Consider the following 17,536-nt stretch of genomic DNA (forward strand, 5'->3'; position numbering starts at 1 on the left):
CCCCTGCTTATATTTAAAGTTGGGTTGCAGCTTAATAGAGGGATGCTTTTGATTTGAGTCTAAGGAGAAGAATGTGCCCTCTCGCCTTGTTGGGTAATTTCAGGGCATCTAAGGAGTAAGTAAAAAGTTTTACTGACGTTTTAAAAAACTTTGATTGGAAAAATAGTTGTGCCTGGTTACACTCTGAAAATGACCCTAAGCTAGGGCTAGGGAGTTCTCTTACTTCAGTTGTTGTAGATAATTACAAATATTTTTTGTCTTTCTTGAAAGTTGTTGCAGCTTGTCAGTCACTGTCAGCTCCCCCACAGTGGGGGAACAGACAAGACAACAGCATTTACATACGTGCCCCCCAATTTTCAGATTTTTTTTAATTTATTTTTTTTTTTTGTTGAAAGCTGTTATTTTGAAATAAAAGCATGTAGGTTTGCAGTTGACATCGCTGCCTATGTGCTGACACTTTGATTGACCTCATTATCTTTTATGCTGCTAAAATAATCTTGCTTTCGGTGCATAAGTAGACAAGATAATTGGCTTAACTTGATAAACGGTTGAGCAGAAAGGAGTGCTTATAGCATTCACCACAGAAATGCTATCTGTCGAGGCACGGGCAGGTTTTACAGCCATCAGTTCCATTTACTTCTGCTTGAAAAGTTAATCTGCAGGTACAGTCTGTAGCTATTGAATCTGCTCCATCATTTCTTTCAGATCAGCAGAATCAAACTGATAACCTGCAGTCTCCTTTTGTGCAGTTACTTAAAAATTATACTGCATTAACATACACCTTACATCTTTATCAGTAATGACTGTTACTTACAGCAGAAATGAAGAGGTGCAAGTTGCAAAGATTAACACAAGACCCAGAGCTGGGTTAGTGTTGGCCTCTAGCTAGTAATAGCTGCCATTCGATAATCGTGCCTTCTCAGTTGACCTCACGTGCTATAATTTGCTCATAAATCGCATCCATTCTGCAGGGACCACAAGCCCTGGCTGCCTTTATTGAGTGTGGCTTACTCAAACAATGCTAATCCACCAATTCATGTTGTTCTACCGTGTTAAATACAAGTGGATTATGCAGTATATTAAGAAGAGTAGTCATAATTATAAATATGTTGTAGAAGTACTTATGAAGTACCTTGCAACCCCTTGTTAAACACAGCAATATGCTTAACTCTTAGCTGTATCTCTAGATGCTTTTTTTTTTCCTGGTTTTGAACTCTGTCTGAGAAGAAAGCTCATGACAGCATTGCAGTGACTCATAAAGGAGCGGGAACTGTATGCTTCAGGGACTCTTCTCGTACACTTGGATAGAATGTCGTCATAAAATCTGGCCTAAGACCTGCCAGTCTACAAATTTAGACACAAATGTACTCCCGAAGCCAGAGGGAGCGACCCCAGCTCTCGGTGATGGAGGTGGATGACAGGAAATACATTTTCTGGAACTGTAGGCTTTTGTGTGTGTTCAAGGTTTAGATCAAATCTGCCCACATCTGTTGAGATGTGGATGTAAAGCCTGAATACTTGATTCTTTTTATATCAAGTGTTCGCTCATTAATCCGACTGCTTGTAGTCTCAGAAAAATATATAGAGAAAAAAAATAGAGAAAAAGTGTTACTCATCCTCCTTAAAATCTAACTGATGCACTGTATTAGCAGTAACTGATGTTGCCTGCTAAAATAATAGCTTGCTCCAATATTGCTTTAAAATGTTGTGGGTCTTTTCTTTTTTATAAAGTAGTGCTGTTGTCAAACAGGATGCCGAACAGTTTTAGTCCAAAACATCCTGAAAGCCTCTGCTTTTGTTACGAATATCCCGAGGGAAGCTTGGCATTAAACTTGCTTTGACATCTCTTATTTTGTCACCGATGTATAATGTAATTTATCCCAAATTATCTGCTTTCAACAGGATTTCAAACACTTTCACTGTTTTTGCTGTATTATTTTAGCCTTGCCAACCTCATGCTATTAGCCTTTATTTCTTATTATATTGCTCTCTGGTGTTTAAAAGTTAATGTGTATATATAAGCTGCTCAAAAAATTAATAAAAGAACACCTTTTGATCAGAGTATAGCATTGAGGCAGTTAAACCTCTGGGGTATTGCTCTGTCAGTTAAGTAACAGAGGAGTTTGTAAATCAGTTTCAGCTACTACCAGGTGCACTAGAGTGGCAACCATGAGTCAACCCTCAAAACAGGAATCTTTTTACAGGTGTAGTCCACTGACAGTTTTCCATCCTCGTCCTTTAAAATAGTTTTTTCACTAGTTTTGCATTTGACTAGGGTCAGTGTCAATACTGGTAGCATGAGGCTATACCTGGACAATCTGCAGGGGTTGCATAGGTAGTCCAGCTCCTCCAGGATGATGCATCAATGCATAACATTGAGAGAAAGTTTGCTCAAGATTGTGGAGGAGATTCCAGTAGATGCGCAGTTACTCTCGAAGAGGGCAGGGCTTTAGAAGGTGCTTGACGCATCAGCAGAACCGGTATCTCCTTCTTTGTGTAAGGACAGCAGGATGAGCACTGCCAAAGCCCAACAAAATGACCTTCTGCAGGCCACTGGTGTGAATGACCAAACTATTAGAAATGGCCTGAGCATCGAATGTAATCTGTTGGGCCCTTTGCTCACAGTCCAGCACCTTGGCATAGAATGCCAAAACTGGCAGGTCCAAAACTGGCACACTGTGGTTTTCACACATGATAGCAGGTTCACCCTGAGCACATGTGACAGATATGAAAGGGTCTGGAGAAGCCTTGGAGAACAGTATGCTGCCTGTAACATTATTCAGCATGACCGGTTTGGTAAGGGCTCAATGATGTTCTGGGGAGGCATATCCATGAAGGGACGTACAGACCTCTACAGGCTAGGCAATGGCACCCTGACTGCCATTAGGTATCAGAATGAAATCATTGGACCTGCTGTGGTGCACAGTAATGCCCAGGGTCATGTCGTGAGAGTATGGAGGCAGTGAGTATCCCCCATGCTCTCCTAAATAAATCCATTAGAACACCTCTGAGACATTATGTTTTCGTCCAATGCCGCCAGGTTGGACTTTAGACTGTCCACGAGCTCAGTGATGCCCGGTTCCAGATCTGGGAGGAGATCCACCAGGACACCATCCATTATTCCTTTAGGGGCATTCTCAGGCATGGATATAAGGACATAGGGGAAGTACATACTACAAATACCATTTTTGAGCTGCTGCAATGAAATTTTGGCAGAATGGTGTAGACTACCGCATCAGTTTTTCACTTTGATTTTCTGGGTGTCTTCGAATTTGGGCTTCTGTAGGTTTTTATTTCCATCTATGTGACATGCTTTCATTCTTTACATTATCCAGTTCATGTCGGTATAAATGTACAGCATGATTTCTTTTTTCTCCCCCATTGCTACTCTAAACCATGGTTGTTATTGTGACAGCAGTATCAGTATCGAGGATATCATAAATGGCATATTTGCATTTATGATATTCTCCGTGACAGATTAACCCCTGGAGTCACAGCCCAAAATGATATTTAGCCCCTCGAAATGTTTGGTTAACAAGGTTTTTGTCTGCTGTGTTTCCCTGTTGAACAGTCGTGGACAGCACATGCCTTGAATCATCCACACTTACATCTTGTTCTGTCCCGATGACACGGCTGACAGATGGTGCCGAATGTGTGGGACATGATACCAGCTGTTGCTCCAGGAGGATGTAGTGCGGTTTTGCAGTCACCCTAAAAGAAAAAGAAGTCTTCAAAGAAATGTTTAAACAAGAGTATCTTGAACTTCAATCTGTCTGTGACCTTATTTGAAGTTCCCAAATTGGCCTTATAACATTGTTAAGGCTACATTAAGCAAATCGGAGAGTCTATCACAAGGACACAGCATGACTGGCTTCTCGTTTCTCAAGTTGTTATGGCTAATCTGTTTGCAGACAGTTGGCAACTTAAGCATCCTGCAGACACAGAGCAACATGGGCATTCTAATAAAGTCGCATCCTGATGAATGCAAAGCCAATATTCACTTTATTTCCATTTATTTATTTATTTTTGACCACCAAAAGATTAACGGGATGAATTATTAAGTTTGGACCTGCAGTAAATAATTATTTTTATTTCAAAGTATTTATCTGATTGATTTCCCAAATAAACGATTAATTAATTTGCGCTCAGGAGGTAGAGCACCTCATCTACTTAACGGATGGTCAGTGGCGCAATCTCAGCGTCCTCCAGTTCAGTCTGGTCAAAGTGCCCTTAAGCAAGATACTGAAACCCAAATTACCCCTTATGCAGTGAGTTGGTGGGTGAGTGAGTGAGTGGGTGGGTGAGTGAGTGGGTGGGTGGTTAAAATGGGTTCATATTAAAAAAACAAAAAAACAAAACCTTGAAGAGGTCAGTGTGCAGTATTCATGCTCTACATATGATTGTGTGTGGAGACACTTTCCAGCTTGCAATCAGCTCAATTTCCTTGCCAGTGTGAAACTGCAGTTTACATTCATTGGCCACTTCATTAGTTACATCTTACCAGTACTGGGTTGGACCCCCCTTTTGCCTTCAGAACTGGCATGGATTCAACAAGGTGCTGGTAACATTCCTCTGAGATTTTGGTGCATGTTGACTTGTTTCCTGTTCTTAGCTGACAACTGTGACATCTGTAGCACCTGTAGCCTTCTGCTGCCGCAGCTCATCTGCTTCATGCTTGGATGTGTTGTGTGTTCAGAGATGCTTTTCTGCATACCTTGTTTTTATCGAATGTTTTTTTTTTCTTTCGTTGCTTTTGTGTCAGCTTAAAGCAGTCTGACCTTTCTCCTCTGACCTCTGACATCAACAGTGTATATTTTCTCTTTTTCAGAGCATTCTTTGTCAATCCTAAATATGGTTGTGTGTAAAAAAAAAAAAAAAAAAAAAAAATCCCAGCAGATCAGCAGTTTCTAAAATAATTAGAACACCAACAACCATGCCACATTCAAAGTCTATTAAACCATCCACTCTGTTGAAACTTCAGCAGGTTGTCTTGACCATGTCTACATGCTTAAATGCATTGAGTTGCTGCTATGTGATTGGCTGATTAGGTATTTGTTTTGATCATGAGCCATACCTAATAAAGTGGCCAATAAGTCTACGTACCATTAAGTGGGTCAGATTTTACCTGTATTTCTAAAGGCATACACATCATAGTGTAAGGAGGTTTGTGTGTGTGTGTGTGTGTTAAAATTTGTATTAAATATTAATAATATGCCCGTTCAGTTAATTAGCTCTCTGAAATGCTCTCCTCTGTTTTCTCCTATTTTCCACCCTGTGAGTTTTTTCTTCTTCTCAACTTGGTTGCCTTCATTCACTTTACTCCCTTTCCTTTTCTGTGCACCACCATGAGTCAGAGTGCTAAGGAAAGTCATTTAGTGCTGCTGCATGTGTATTAAACACACTCATTTTTACTACCAATCTGTTACCCATGGAAGCCAATAAGATATTTTGCCATATCAATTTTGTCTCACTTGTAGCTGTATGTAATCTATGCAGCGTACATAATACAGAAGTCTTTCCAAAGTGCCTGTTTGAAAAGGTATACTTTTCAAGAGGGCTCTGATCTTCTTTTCTGTTTTGCTGAAAATCTGTGTGACTCACAAAATAGCACACTCTAGTAATTCGTCTAATCATAGCTAATTCTTTGTCATTCACTGTCTCGTCCTTTTATTCAGAAATCTTTTCCCCTGCCATTTCCAATAATTCCTTAGAAAGCTGTTGAGAAGAGAAGTGGCCTTTACCAAACACTTCGAGTAGAATACAAATGCTTAGGTCCTAAGCCTTTGGGCCTCTCGATACACATGAGAGAATATTGATCCATCCTGCTGGTGTAAGAGCTGTAAAAATTGCTAATGTTTTGACGAATTGTTTTGATAAATTGATGTTCTTTGTCTAAGAAGCTAGAACCTCATGAAATGGTCCAATACTCGAATAATTGCTGCTTAAAAACTGGCTTTGCATTAGGCTGTACAGTAGACCTGTAACAGTCAGTTCATCGATTTGTATATTTATTTTTTATTTTATTCAGTCATATTCAAAAACTTTTGCCAGTTTCAGTAGAAAAAATGGCTGTTGGAACCTTTCTTTTACCCATTTTTTTCCTTGTCTTAGATTGCCATCCTTTTAGAAAAATGTGTTAAACTTGTTGGCAATCATCATTTGACAAAAATAATTATCTAATTAACAAAACATAAATGCTTTTAATATAGTAAAGATCATCTACAGTACATTAATAATTACTATCATGGGCTTTAAGATTGTTTATTTAAGCCCTACAAAGGAAAGATTATTGTATTTTCAATAAGCAGATAGAATGATGTTTGGAACAACATGCTGCTGTTATCGGTGCCAAACACATTTTTAAATTCAATTCCATTATTCTTTTTATTTAGTGGCTGTACCAGAGCCAGTGATTAGCATAGAGAATACTGTTGTGTAACTGCTCGGTTAAAAACAAGTCTATCTTGCCAAAGTATGTAGTTTTCTGGCAAATCATAAAGTGGTTTGAAAATGGGTTGTCTGCTTTGTCTTTTCTTTCTTTTCTTTTATTTTTTTAAAAAAAAAATATCAATTTTAACAGTCAAGGAGGTGTTTGGGTTAGAAATTAAAAAGTATTTTTGTGCTTATCACAGCCGGGTAATTTAAAAAAAAAAAAGAAGCTTTCTGTGATTTATGATGTGTTTTGGCACCAAATAAATTGCAGCTCAGTTGGAGTTTGAGCTCATTTTTTTCAATTAAATGTCAAATTGTTGCCATGCATTTGGTTCATGATCATCTGGCAGATTTTCATCACTAACATCAGCAGTTTTGATAAAAGTGAAGTCTGTGAGTCGTTGTTTTTAATTGCTTTGTCGGCTGAGCAGCAGAAATATGTGGCGGTAACTGTCAAATGTTCGAGCCGTATCAGGCTGTTTTCATCGCAAACTCCTCGGCACCATTTAACACTTGTTAAATTTTCCACCTGAGCTTTATTATTTATAACCCGGGACAGGAACAAGCTTTGTTGTACTTTTTCCTGTCAAAGTCACAGTGGACCAGCAGATGGTTGTGGCGGAACCTTTGTGGCCCCCGTCTGTGTAAACGAAAGTAGTGGATCAGGTTGAAATGCTTCTCTGTGTGGAATAACAGTGATTGACCAACACTGTGGGGAAACTGTTGTCATGGTGAAGCTGATTTAGCTGTGCAGTGTACCTTTTTGGGACGAGTTCAGCTGATGTTAAAGTAACCTTTTCACAGGTTTACCATATATAAAAGTATTGGGCCACACATCTTAATGATTGAAATTAGGTGATTTCTCGCCCATTACCACAGCTGTATAAAATCAAGCACCTAACCATGCAGCCTGCCTTTATAAACATTTGTGAGTGAATGAGTTGTTCTAATAAGCTTATTTGATTTTTTTTGTAGCAAGCCAGTATGTGAAATTTCTTCTCTCCTAGATATTCCATAATCAACTGTAAGTGCAAACGTTTAGGAATCACAGAACTTCAACCGCAAAGTGGTAGACCATGTAAAGTTATAGAGCGGGGTCGCTGAGCACTGAGTCGCACATAGTGCGTCAAAGTCCCCAACATTCTGCTTACTCAGGGGAATTCATGGTTTGGATTTCTATGGCACGCATGCATAATGCCAAGGATTGGATGGAGTGGTGTAAAGCACACCGCCACTGAAGTCTGGAACAGTGGAAAGATATTCTGTGGAGTGATAACTCAAGCTTTTCTATGTGGCAGACTGAGACGTCAAAAAGAACATTACCTGCCTCACTGCATTGTTCCAACTGTTAAGTTTGGTGGAGGAGGGATATTGCTGTGGGGTTATTTCTCTGTGGTAGGTCGAGGGGAATTTTAATGCTTCAGCTTACCAAGAAATTTTCTGGGAACCATTTGGGAATGTAATTTTCTGTCCATAAACTCATGGTTGCATGAGTTTTGGTGTTTACTGGCGCACACAGACTCCTGACTTGAACTCCATCAAACACTTTTGGGATGAACTAGAGCAAAGATTGTATTCCAGGCCAGCTCATTCAACATCAGTGGTCTGACCGTATATACACCCTATTTTCATCAGTCTGTTCATTCTGAGGAAAGGATTCCAAGAAGCACCTCAAAGTGTACTTTACAATTGGTGTGACAGTAGCATAAAGTTCTTTTTGTTCCCCTTTTGAAAATGCCTGCCTTGTTCAGATGTACAAAAGTCCTAGTCCTCAACCTCACGAAGAGTAAAATTACCAGTGTTGCCATGGTGACAAAACTGGCAGTTCAGTAATCTTCACATATCTGTAATATGTTTTCACAAAAGAAATGCATTTTAAAATGTATGTGCTAATCTAGCCTTGGAAGAACTGCAAAGTTAAATCCAACTAAGTCCAAATAAATACTGCCGTATTTGTTGCATTCGTATAGATGTTAATTGTTCTTGTTTGTGAATAGCCAAGCATAGAATAATCTGTGAATGTTTGCAAGAGGGTAGAGTTGAATAACTGATTTTGTTTTGTGTTTCAGGGACAGCCTGTTGGCCAGTGTGATTTCAATATCCGGCTGTTATGCATAGAAAAGGAAATAATTTCTCCCAGGATGGAAAAGATGAAGACTGGACAGATTGACAAAACCAAGGAGCCCTTCAGTGTCCGAAACAAGCCCTTCTTTGACATTCATGCTTCACGCAAGGTATTGTAATCAACGGTGCTCTTTTCCCTTTCCAGTCCATTTCCCTCTCCATTACTTAGACAGATGGCACCCAGTTGAAGCAAAATCCAGCTTTTCAAACAAAGAAACACAAACACAGACGACCCAAATTCCTCACATATTGTTTCCTAAAATGAATTTGTTGAGCTAGTTGTGTCCCAGTTATATCCCTAGACGTTGTTTTCCAGGGCAACAGTAATTCATGAGCAAATTGGTCTGAGCTGGTGGGGGCAGACCAAGAGCAGCTGAAACACATCAATACACCAACTTCTTATAGCGAGCCCAGTCTCATATAAGGAAGCAGGCGCCCTCTTGAGGTTGGGCCTAAGGGAGGGAACTCACAGCTACCTAGGCTGGGATGGATCATAATAGGTCTCAGATGTGTGGTAGCTGTAAGCGTAACAATACACTGCTGGTGTTGCAAATTCTGACTAGGAGGAAAAAACGAAACTTCACTTTGTAACATTTTGGAGTGGTCGTCTCCTAGCATTGCTTTAATTAGCACATTAATACCATGAATAAGCATAAAATACATTTGTGTTTACTCGGATATATTTACTGTCTATTTTGGGTGATGTTTTTATGCTTTTGTCCTGTCGTACATCTTCATGGCCCAGGTTAGAGTACTGTGCTGTTCATAGGCTGCAAATGTCAGTGACTTTATTTCTCTCAAAAGATGTTAAGCCTCTCTCAAAGGCCTGCTCTTGTGCCCTACAATCAGGTCTGTGGGAGGTCAGAGCACAATTAGTTTCATGTTTTGCTCGGACAAAGATCAGTTGGGAATGTTGGCGCTCCATATTCGGCGACGATCAAAGTGTTTGGAGGGGGTGAAGTTTTTGACATTTCTTCTGCTTTTTCCACTTCTTCTTCTGCCAACATTGATATCTTGGTGTTTTTGTGCTTTTGTGCAAAATTCCTAGTATGAATGGTTGCGTTACCTCTGGTCTAACCCTTTGCTATCGTCTTTTCTAAGAAACTTTGTAAGGCATAACCTCTGCGAGCTTTGGGGTTCATGCTGATCGAGATTTTCTCGAAATGAAGTCAGCAGAGCTGTCTGGTTTCTGACTGCTCTATTGTGTTTTTCACTGGCCATCTGCTCACCATACAGGCATATCTCTGTTGTATGGGACATTAAGAGGGAGAAGCTGGAATCTGTCTCATTAATTCATAGCAGCACAACCATCTACTTCATGGCACATCAACCAGAAATTCCATTTTGGGGATATTTCAGTCACAGGCTGGAGTTGTATGATAGCTTTTGTCTGTTGCTAGGCTCCTGTTTTTTATCTCGCACACTTACACATTCATGTCGCCATTTCCCCACCAATTGGGAACATTTATTCTTTTTGCTTCCTCCACTTTTCCAATTATCTTACAAAGAACCCTTTTAGTTTTACAGAATTTGTCCATCGGGGCAACCAGATAATATATTTTTGGAATTTCCCTCTTATGAGGATTGAGTGGACTTGGCTGATAGTAGCCAATAATTCTGATCTTGCTCTACAATTAATTGTATTCATGGCATGTTTAATTTAGTTTGATGTGATGCACACTGCTTCTTCATTAGTTGAAGAAAAACTGTGGCCAAATTAGATTTGCTTACATGAATCTGATATAAATCAGGCCCTTCAATTACAACTATCATAAATTACAAAGCTTGTGAAAAGAAATTGTGTGTAATTTGTTTTTTCATCATTGAATACAGCAAAATAAAATATCGACTTATAATTTTAAATATCTTTATAAACTAATAGTATTAGTTTTCGGGTTTTTAAAAATTGTGATATAATTTTTTTTTAATTGAAATTCAGTCATGGCTAATATTTATTGTGAAATTGCTCGACAGACTGTGTAGGCCTGCCAAAACTAAATGTGAAGCAGCTGCAATAAGTTTTAATGGGGGGGAATTAGATGTTATTGTCTTGAAACTAAACTGAGATGTGTTTATAAGGTTTTTCAGGGTATAAATGCTAGCAGTTGGTCATTTTTGCTTGCTGCTAGACGTCATGACGATATCATACTATTTAATACAATATATATATATATATATATATATATATATATATATATATATATATATATATATATATATATATATATATATATATATATATATATATATATATATATATATATATATATTCAGTTGCCCAAGATGTAAATATCTGCCAAGTTATGCTGCTAAGCTCATGACTGTGTTGGAGGAGTTGCCAGACAGACAAAGAGCTAGTGTATTATAGTAATATGCATTTGTATTTACATGTGTTTTATATATAAGTACCCATGTTGTCAAACTCCAGACACACCCACTGTAATAATCACCTGCAGGGAGATGGGAAAAGTTGCAGTGTCTAATATTGCTATAACCTTAAATTCCTGCACTTGACTGTAGCTCTTTGTTTAAATGCTGCAGTTTTTTCCTGGTTGTTATGATGAAGTCTTTAAGAAAGTGCACTAACTGTCAAATATGCTCTTATCTCAACTTACTAATAAATGTTCACAAGTAAATTAGTTTGTTCTGTGCACTTGTATAATATTCTAAATATCATTTTGGGATGGCTGGTGTTTCACAATAAAAACAAAAATGCACATTATTCTCAATACATTAAAAAAAAAATCCTCTGGTAAGAGGTACTGCTAAATTGGACTGAGAATGTATTCGGCAGAAATCTCTATATTCCCTTCGTGGCATTAGAAATCAAGTCAAGACTGGAATGTCTGGTCATTTTCTTGCTTGCAGAGTTTAAGAGTATTGGCAATTTCCACAGAGGATCAGTTTACAAGGTAGAAATTCATATTCCTTCCTGGATTACAGAAAAGAGTGTTACAGTCTCAGCCCACTGGAAGCTGGCAAGTTTCCCTTAAGAGTGAGCTAATCATAAAACTCAAACAAGTCTAAGTTTTATTAACTTTTTGGTGTGTGACAGAACTTTTTCTAACAGGCGGTTTTTGACCTTGATGAGGAACTCCTAAAAAGTTGGAGCTTATTAGTCCTGAAACCTAGCAGAAATTTGGTGGTTTTTGGCAGGTATGGGCTTCAGCAGAAGGTATTGTGTGGTTGAGGACCAATCAGAAATATATATCAACACACGCACAGTGCTCCGAAGAAGAACAAGAACAATACTAGTAACACAGTGTCTAAAGACACAACTTAACTTGTCTCTTTGCCAAGCTGTCTATTATGTCTAGTTACAGTCTGGGTTCATTCCTTAAAGATGTTTTTTGTTTTTTTTTGTTATGCCTGAATGGTTCATAGGTCAGTGTTAAGGGGCTTAACAAACAACTAAAACAAAAGACAAACAGCCAATGTCCAAAGAAAGGCTTTGAAAAACCTTCAGAAAACCTGTTGCTGAAAATTCAATAATAAAAAAAAAAGTGTAGAAGAATTTTTAGCTACTAAAATCCATGTTTTTAGTAGGCAAAAGAATGCAGAATTTGTTTTATTTTAATGAATAACATGAAAATGAGTTGCTGTTGTGAGCAGATGAGCAGACGTCTTCTGGTGGAAAGGTCTGTCTGTGAGGGGAAAAAAGAGAAACAAGTTACATCTGTTCAACTCAATTAATTGCTCTTTAAACTAGGAATAAATTTAAACGGGCTTTTCTTTTTTTAATTTCTGTTTTTTAATTCAATTTTTAAAAGCAATCATGCGGTGAGGCCTTTTGTAAAGCGTGCAGTAATTAAATGTGGTTCAAGGTGTATTCAGATTCAATTAAGTCACAGTTTAGTAACCTTAACATTAAAAAAGGATATTAGAAGGTCTAGGTTTGGCTGTGCCCTTTTTATAGAGTTTCTAATATCTCACCGTCATGTATCATATTTTAGGGCTAAGATGAATAAAGATCCCCTACAAAATACTGATATCTCCAACACAGCTAGCATCTTCTCCCTGGAAACTAGAAAGTCATGAAATGGGGAAAGAAGAACCAGCTTTCTTAGCTGAACTCAATGTCATCTTGAAACACCTTTTTTTTCTAACTGAGATTGAATTTGGATAGAGACCTGAAAAATGGTTATCTGGATACTTTTTTTGTGAGATTGCAGTCTTTTCACAGAGCACGAACCTAATCACACTGGGCGAGATTAAGGTTTAGAGTAGCATGCTGAATATAAAAAAAGCAATGAAATTGACTTCCCTTTAAAATGTAAGTAGTGAAGTGAAATAGATTTTAGGGCGAATGCTCTATAAAATCACCAAGGTTGATTTTGAATGAAGGCAGTTTTGTTTGGTTGCTTTTTGTTTGTGTGCTGCTGTGATGGCTGCTTTTCTCCTGCACTTTCCTGATGACAAAATAAGTTGAAAAGTTAGACCGAAAGTATTCAGAATGGTCGCTTAGAATATCTGTTAGTTTGTGTGCAGTTCATGTTGTACAAGTGGCCCGAATAGTTTCCCTTGTTGGCAACATTGTGCTTTGCTTTAGATTTCACTGGTATTCCTATTAAATGGTCAGTGAGTATAAATTAGTAGTGCGCTGATTGTCAGCAGTTGGTGACATATGGCCTTGAGGCTGCCTACACCTGATAAGCAGCTGCAGAATCTGTGCTGAGAGTTTAACCTAACATCATTTGAGTTGTCTGCTTTATACTTTCGGCTGTGAAAAAAGCGAACTGAAACACGTGCATGTTTTAAATTATACCAGGAATTTATCTCTGCAAAGCCAGAAGGAGACTGAGTTTCTACGTAAGGTTTTAACTAAATGGATGCACTTTCAAAATTCAGTTGGAAAAAGTTAATCCCCGATGGTAGTGCTGCAGCTGTGCGAGACCGAAGCAAGCTACACCAACATTTCTCTTGTCAAATAAAACTAGTTCATGGTCAGAAGGCCAAAGTTACGCTTTCAGATGGCCGATGGCCAAAATGTGATGAGAAGCCTTTTTATTCTTTCCCGGCTCCCCTTCCTCATTATTAATGGTTCTTGATTTCATGTAAATGTCCTTCCTTCATGGTGCTCTTGTTGCATTTCCCTGACTCATGAGTCAGAGTCCATGTTTGTCAGTCGGAGCAGGTATACTGTGGTGGGGCCGGAGGAAAGTAACGCCTCCGGAACAGCATGTCTCATTAGCTGAAGGCTGTCAGTCGGCTGGTTTCCCATTGCTCCCTGACCTCACACCTCTGTCAGTCGAGTCTCCAGCTGTTGGTGCTGAAGAAGCAAGCACTCAGGTCTCGATCTTTTTTTACCTCCTTCATGTGGGTGTTTTAACTTGGTTTTAAAAAAAAAAAAACCCACACACAAAAACACGCTTTAATCACAGCTTATTATAAAAGTTCCTCTGTGGTGATCTACCCAACATACTGGATAATGGGTAAGCTAGTAAGGTCAAATCTACATTATTGACCTTCATATCTACAAGATTTATTCGTCCTAATTAAGGCCAGAAAATTATCTAATTTGAGGTTGGGGGGAACTATAACAGCTCAGCTGAATGTCCCACCTACTTTATGAAATGCACTGCAAAAAAAGAAGGAAAAAGTGATTTGTCAGCCTGCACCTAAGGCCATGGTAATACATCCTCCACGGTTAGGTTCAAGAACAAGCTGCACTTCATAACCTGCGTCCTCACTCTCTCTCTTCCTGCTGTGCCTGCTGCTGCACCCACTCATAGAGGGAAACATGTTGACTGTTGTATAAGGGCTTATGCTGCGTGGAAGAACACACAACATGGACTGGATGACTAATGTTTGTTTACCTCAGTTGCTTTGAGATTTTTTAGTTTTCTTCAAAGCCTCCAAGACATTATGCAAGAGCTGATGATGCATGGCATATCTATACAGTAAAGGTCGAATTCACTGACGGGAAAGCAGCTGAATATGTGGCAAAATCAAGTGAGGCAGCTTCTTTTATTTGTTCTGCTTGCTTGCTCTCCTTGTACCTTCCAGGCTCAGGGCGGATGGCGAAACACGCGTCCTCTGGGTCAGGTCAGCAGGTGTTCTTGCATTTCGCTACTCTGCTTTTAGGCTGCTGGTTTCTTCTTCTTTTTAAACTGTGGTTGTTTCAGGGTGTCCTTGTCCCCATCCATCCTAATAAAAAAGCCCTTATCAAGTCAGCAGCACAACTTCTATTATGTTAAAAAGCAGATTTTTTTTTAAAATAGAATTTTTCTTTCTTCCTAAATTTTTAATCATTTCTGTGCTGTGAATTTTAAAGTCAAAATTGTATTTTTTTATTTTTATTTTTTGTACAAGGACATAAAAACCTGAGTGATACTGCAGCTATTGCATTATTTCGTTTTACAAAAGAGGAAAAAATGTTTTTGAACATAACCATGGAAACAGCATCTAAGCTTCAAGCTCGAAGTTGACATTTCCCATGGCAGCTGCTGGCTGGCTTGAACCTGAAAGGTGAAATTATTACAGACACACTATAAATTCCTGTGAGGCCCTATGGACTACAAAATGTTACACTGTGTATCTGTATAGAGAATGTTTTTCACCCTCTTACTCATCTGTGCAAGTTTGATATGTATACAACATATGTGTTTTATATATATATATATGTATGCAAACTGCCACATAAAATTTTTATAAACCTTAAAAAAAAAATAGACATATTGTCTTCATGTAGGTAATCAACCAGAGAAATTTCGTGGTTAATCTAGTAATTTAGGCCTTTGGAAGTTTCATGGGAATATCATGCATCATTAGTTCTTACCAAATTCACTCTCATCCCTTATAGAGGCATTTTTACAGGTCTCTGTTACAGAGTTTTCGCAGACACGTTTTGAGTGTGGTGCATTCTCATACTTTGTAATTTTCCAGGAGCAAAATATACATTATTTAGTATAATGCCAGTATTGCTACATTTGTTAGTATTAAAAGGTTGAATTGTATCCATTCTGTTTATGCATATACATTTTCTCCACAGCCCAATTACATATAGAAAGCAAGTGCAGTTGTTTTTCCTCAACAAGAAGGGTAGTCTAAAATATTTATGCTCCAGCGTGAAGCAAGAAATTTACTCAACTAATGATCCAATTAGTAAACAGAAGAAAAGGCAATCTGCAAATATTTTAATTGATTAGAATAGTTTTATTTTATCTGACAAGTAAACCTCCTTTTTTCTTTTAGACTTTTAGTTGTCTAGTCATTGGACAAACACACAAATGGAATGACTTTTTGGTTAACAAGGATTATTTGCCAGTGTGAGCTGTATGCCTGATTGTTAGGGACATACTAGATGTGCCATTACCGATGGCCTGGGTTTGATTCCTTGCATAAGGGGATCTTTCTCTTGTCTACACACTCAACTGTCAAATAAAGTGAGCAGTTACTTAAATCAATCTTTTTCTGCTAAAAGTTAGTTTTTTTATGCATTGGAGTATGCCTTTGCTATTCAAGGTTTTCGTTTAATATCAAAGTTTAAGGTCAGTAATAGTATAACCACATCTAAATCCTGACATGTAACTCCTTTGAACTCTTCTACACAAAGTCCGATCTTTTACCTTTCAGATATGCAGCCAACTCAAAAACCATCACACTCTCTTCTCTTACTGACAGCACAGCATGCTATCGGAGCCCAGTAAAAGGCTGCCTCCTGGTCATTGCCTTTTCACACTGACACTCTGTCTGCTGTCTGTATGAATGTGTCTGAGTATGTGGGCTGTGTTCAGCACTGCTGTGCGTTTGCAGTAGTCAGTTTATCTTTCCTGTCTTGGAGGCAGACCGGTGATGTGTCTAACTGGCAGTGGTGTAGCTTCAGCATAGACTTGGACTGGCTAAAGTCCCATCTCTTTCCTATGATCACTTAATTAATGTCCAAAATATTGATATTGCTCAAATATTGTCATTTTTACTGTCTCTTTGCAAAGGTTTCCACTGCTTGTACCAACTTGTAATTTTGTTTTTTTGGTTGTAACCCAGTGTTTAGACCCACTCCTTACCCTTTTACCTCTTGACCAGTCATTGATCAATATGCAAGTATTGCATTACCTAACCATCAATAATACCTGGTGGCTTTTTTTAATAATGACTCACAGAGTTTGCTTAATTAGTTATCTATATTTTACAGATGTCCTCACAAAGAAAGCCAAGTAAATACAGTTGTGTGCCTTAATGACCCTTCCCCTACATACTGAGTGGAACAGGTAGGACACTGCTGTGGAAATGTTGATAACAGATAAAAACTTCTAGCTAAAATATAAGAATGACTCATGGCACTGCTCTTACTCAGATCCAAAGCAGCATAACCGTTTTTAAATAATTAGGCTTAAGTCACACAGGCCTGAATTTGACCAGTCACTAACTCCCTGACATGGTCGCCAAGGAAAAATGTGTTCCTAAACACCAGTTGAGTCGTTAATGGAAGTCACTGAATGTCGCTAGGTGAAACCGGTCACAAAGTGCTGCCCTGAAAACCACCTTGTGGTTACTTTGCCACGGTTGCCCATAGTTTGCATGAAAGACACTGACTTCACTGCAAACACCCACAAACTACTCGCTCAGGAGCAGTGAAACTGACATAAACCAAAGTGTGTTGATTGCAGCAGTTTGGTGCTTTTACTTTGAAGGTGAATGCTTGCATCTGCTCTGCATGTAGTTGGTAAGTGGTTGCAGACAAATTGTCAGTAATCTATCAATGACCAAAATAATCACAAAGAGGCTTTTAGTACAGCATCATCCAATAGCCAGCAACCACTCTGTGGTTTGGAATTACTGTAATCTAGGTGGTTGCCCAAGAAAATGCTGTTACGCCATGCCAGGTTTAAACAAAGTGTAGGTCTCTGTTATCCTCCCTCTTGTCCTGTTTTATTTGGGCATCTGTTGTTTTTTGTCCGTCAGTATTCTTTTATTTTCCTCTGTGATTAAATTTGAAATAGAATACCACTAAATAATAAATTCTCAAAGGTCTTTGAGC

The 17,536-nt window shown here is 38.5% G+C and overlaps 1 protein-coding gene across 1 annotated transcript in view; it reads left to right on the top strand.

The window, feature by feature from the left end:
• Positions 1 to 17,536, top strand: part of rngtt (RNA guanylyltransferase and 5'-phosphatase) — a 110,283-nt gene that overhangs the window by 38,348 nt on the left and 54,399 nt on the right. The window contains exon 11 of the mRNA XM_063495143.1: positions 8,502 to 8,666. Coding sequence (XP_063351213.1) covers positions 8,502 to 8,666 — 165 coding nt within the window. The remainder of the gene's footprint in view (positions 1 to 8,501; positions 8,667 to 17,536) is intronic.

Source organism: Pelmatolapia mariae, linkage group LG15 (assembly GCF_036321145.2).
Source record: "Pelmatolapia mariae isolate MD_Pm_ZW linkage group LG15, Pm_UMD_F_2, whole genome shotgun sequence".
Lineage (NCBI taxonomy): Eukaryota > Metazoa > Chordata > Actinopteri > Cichliformes > Cichlidae > Pelmatolapia > Pelmatolapia mariae.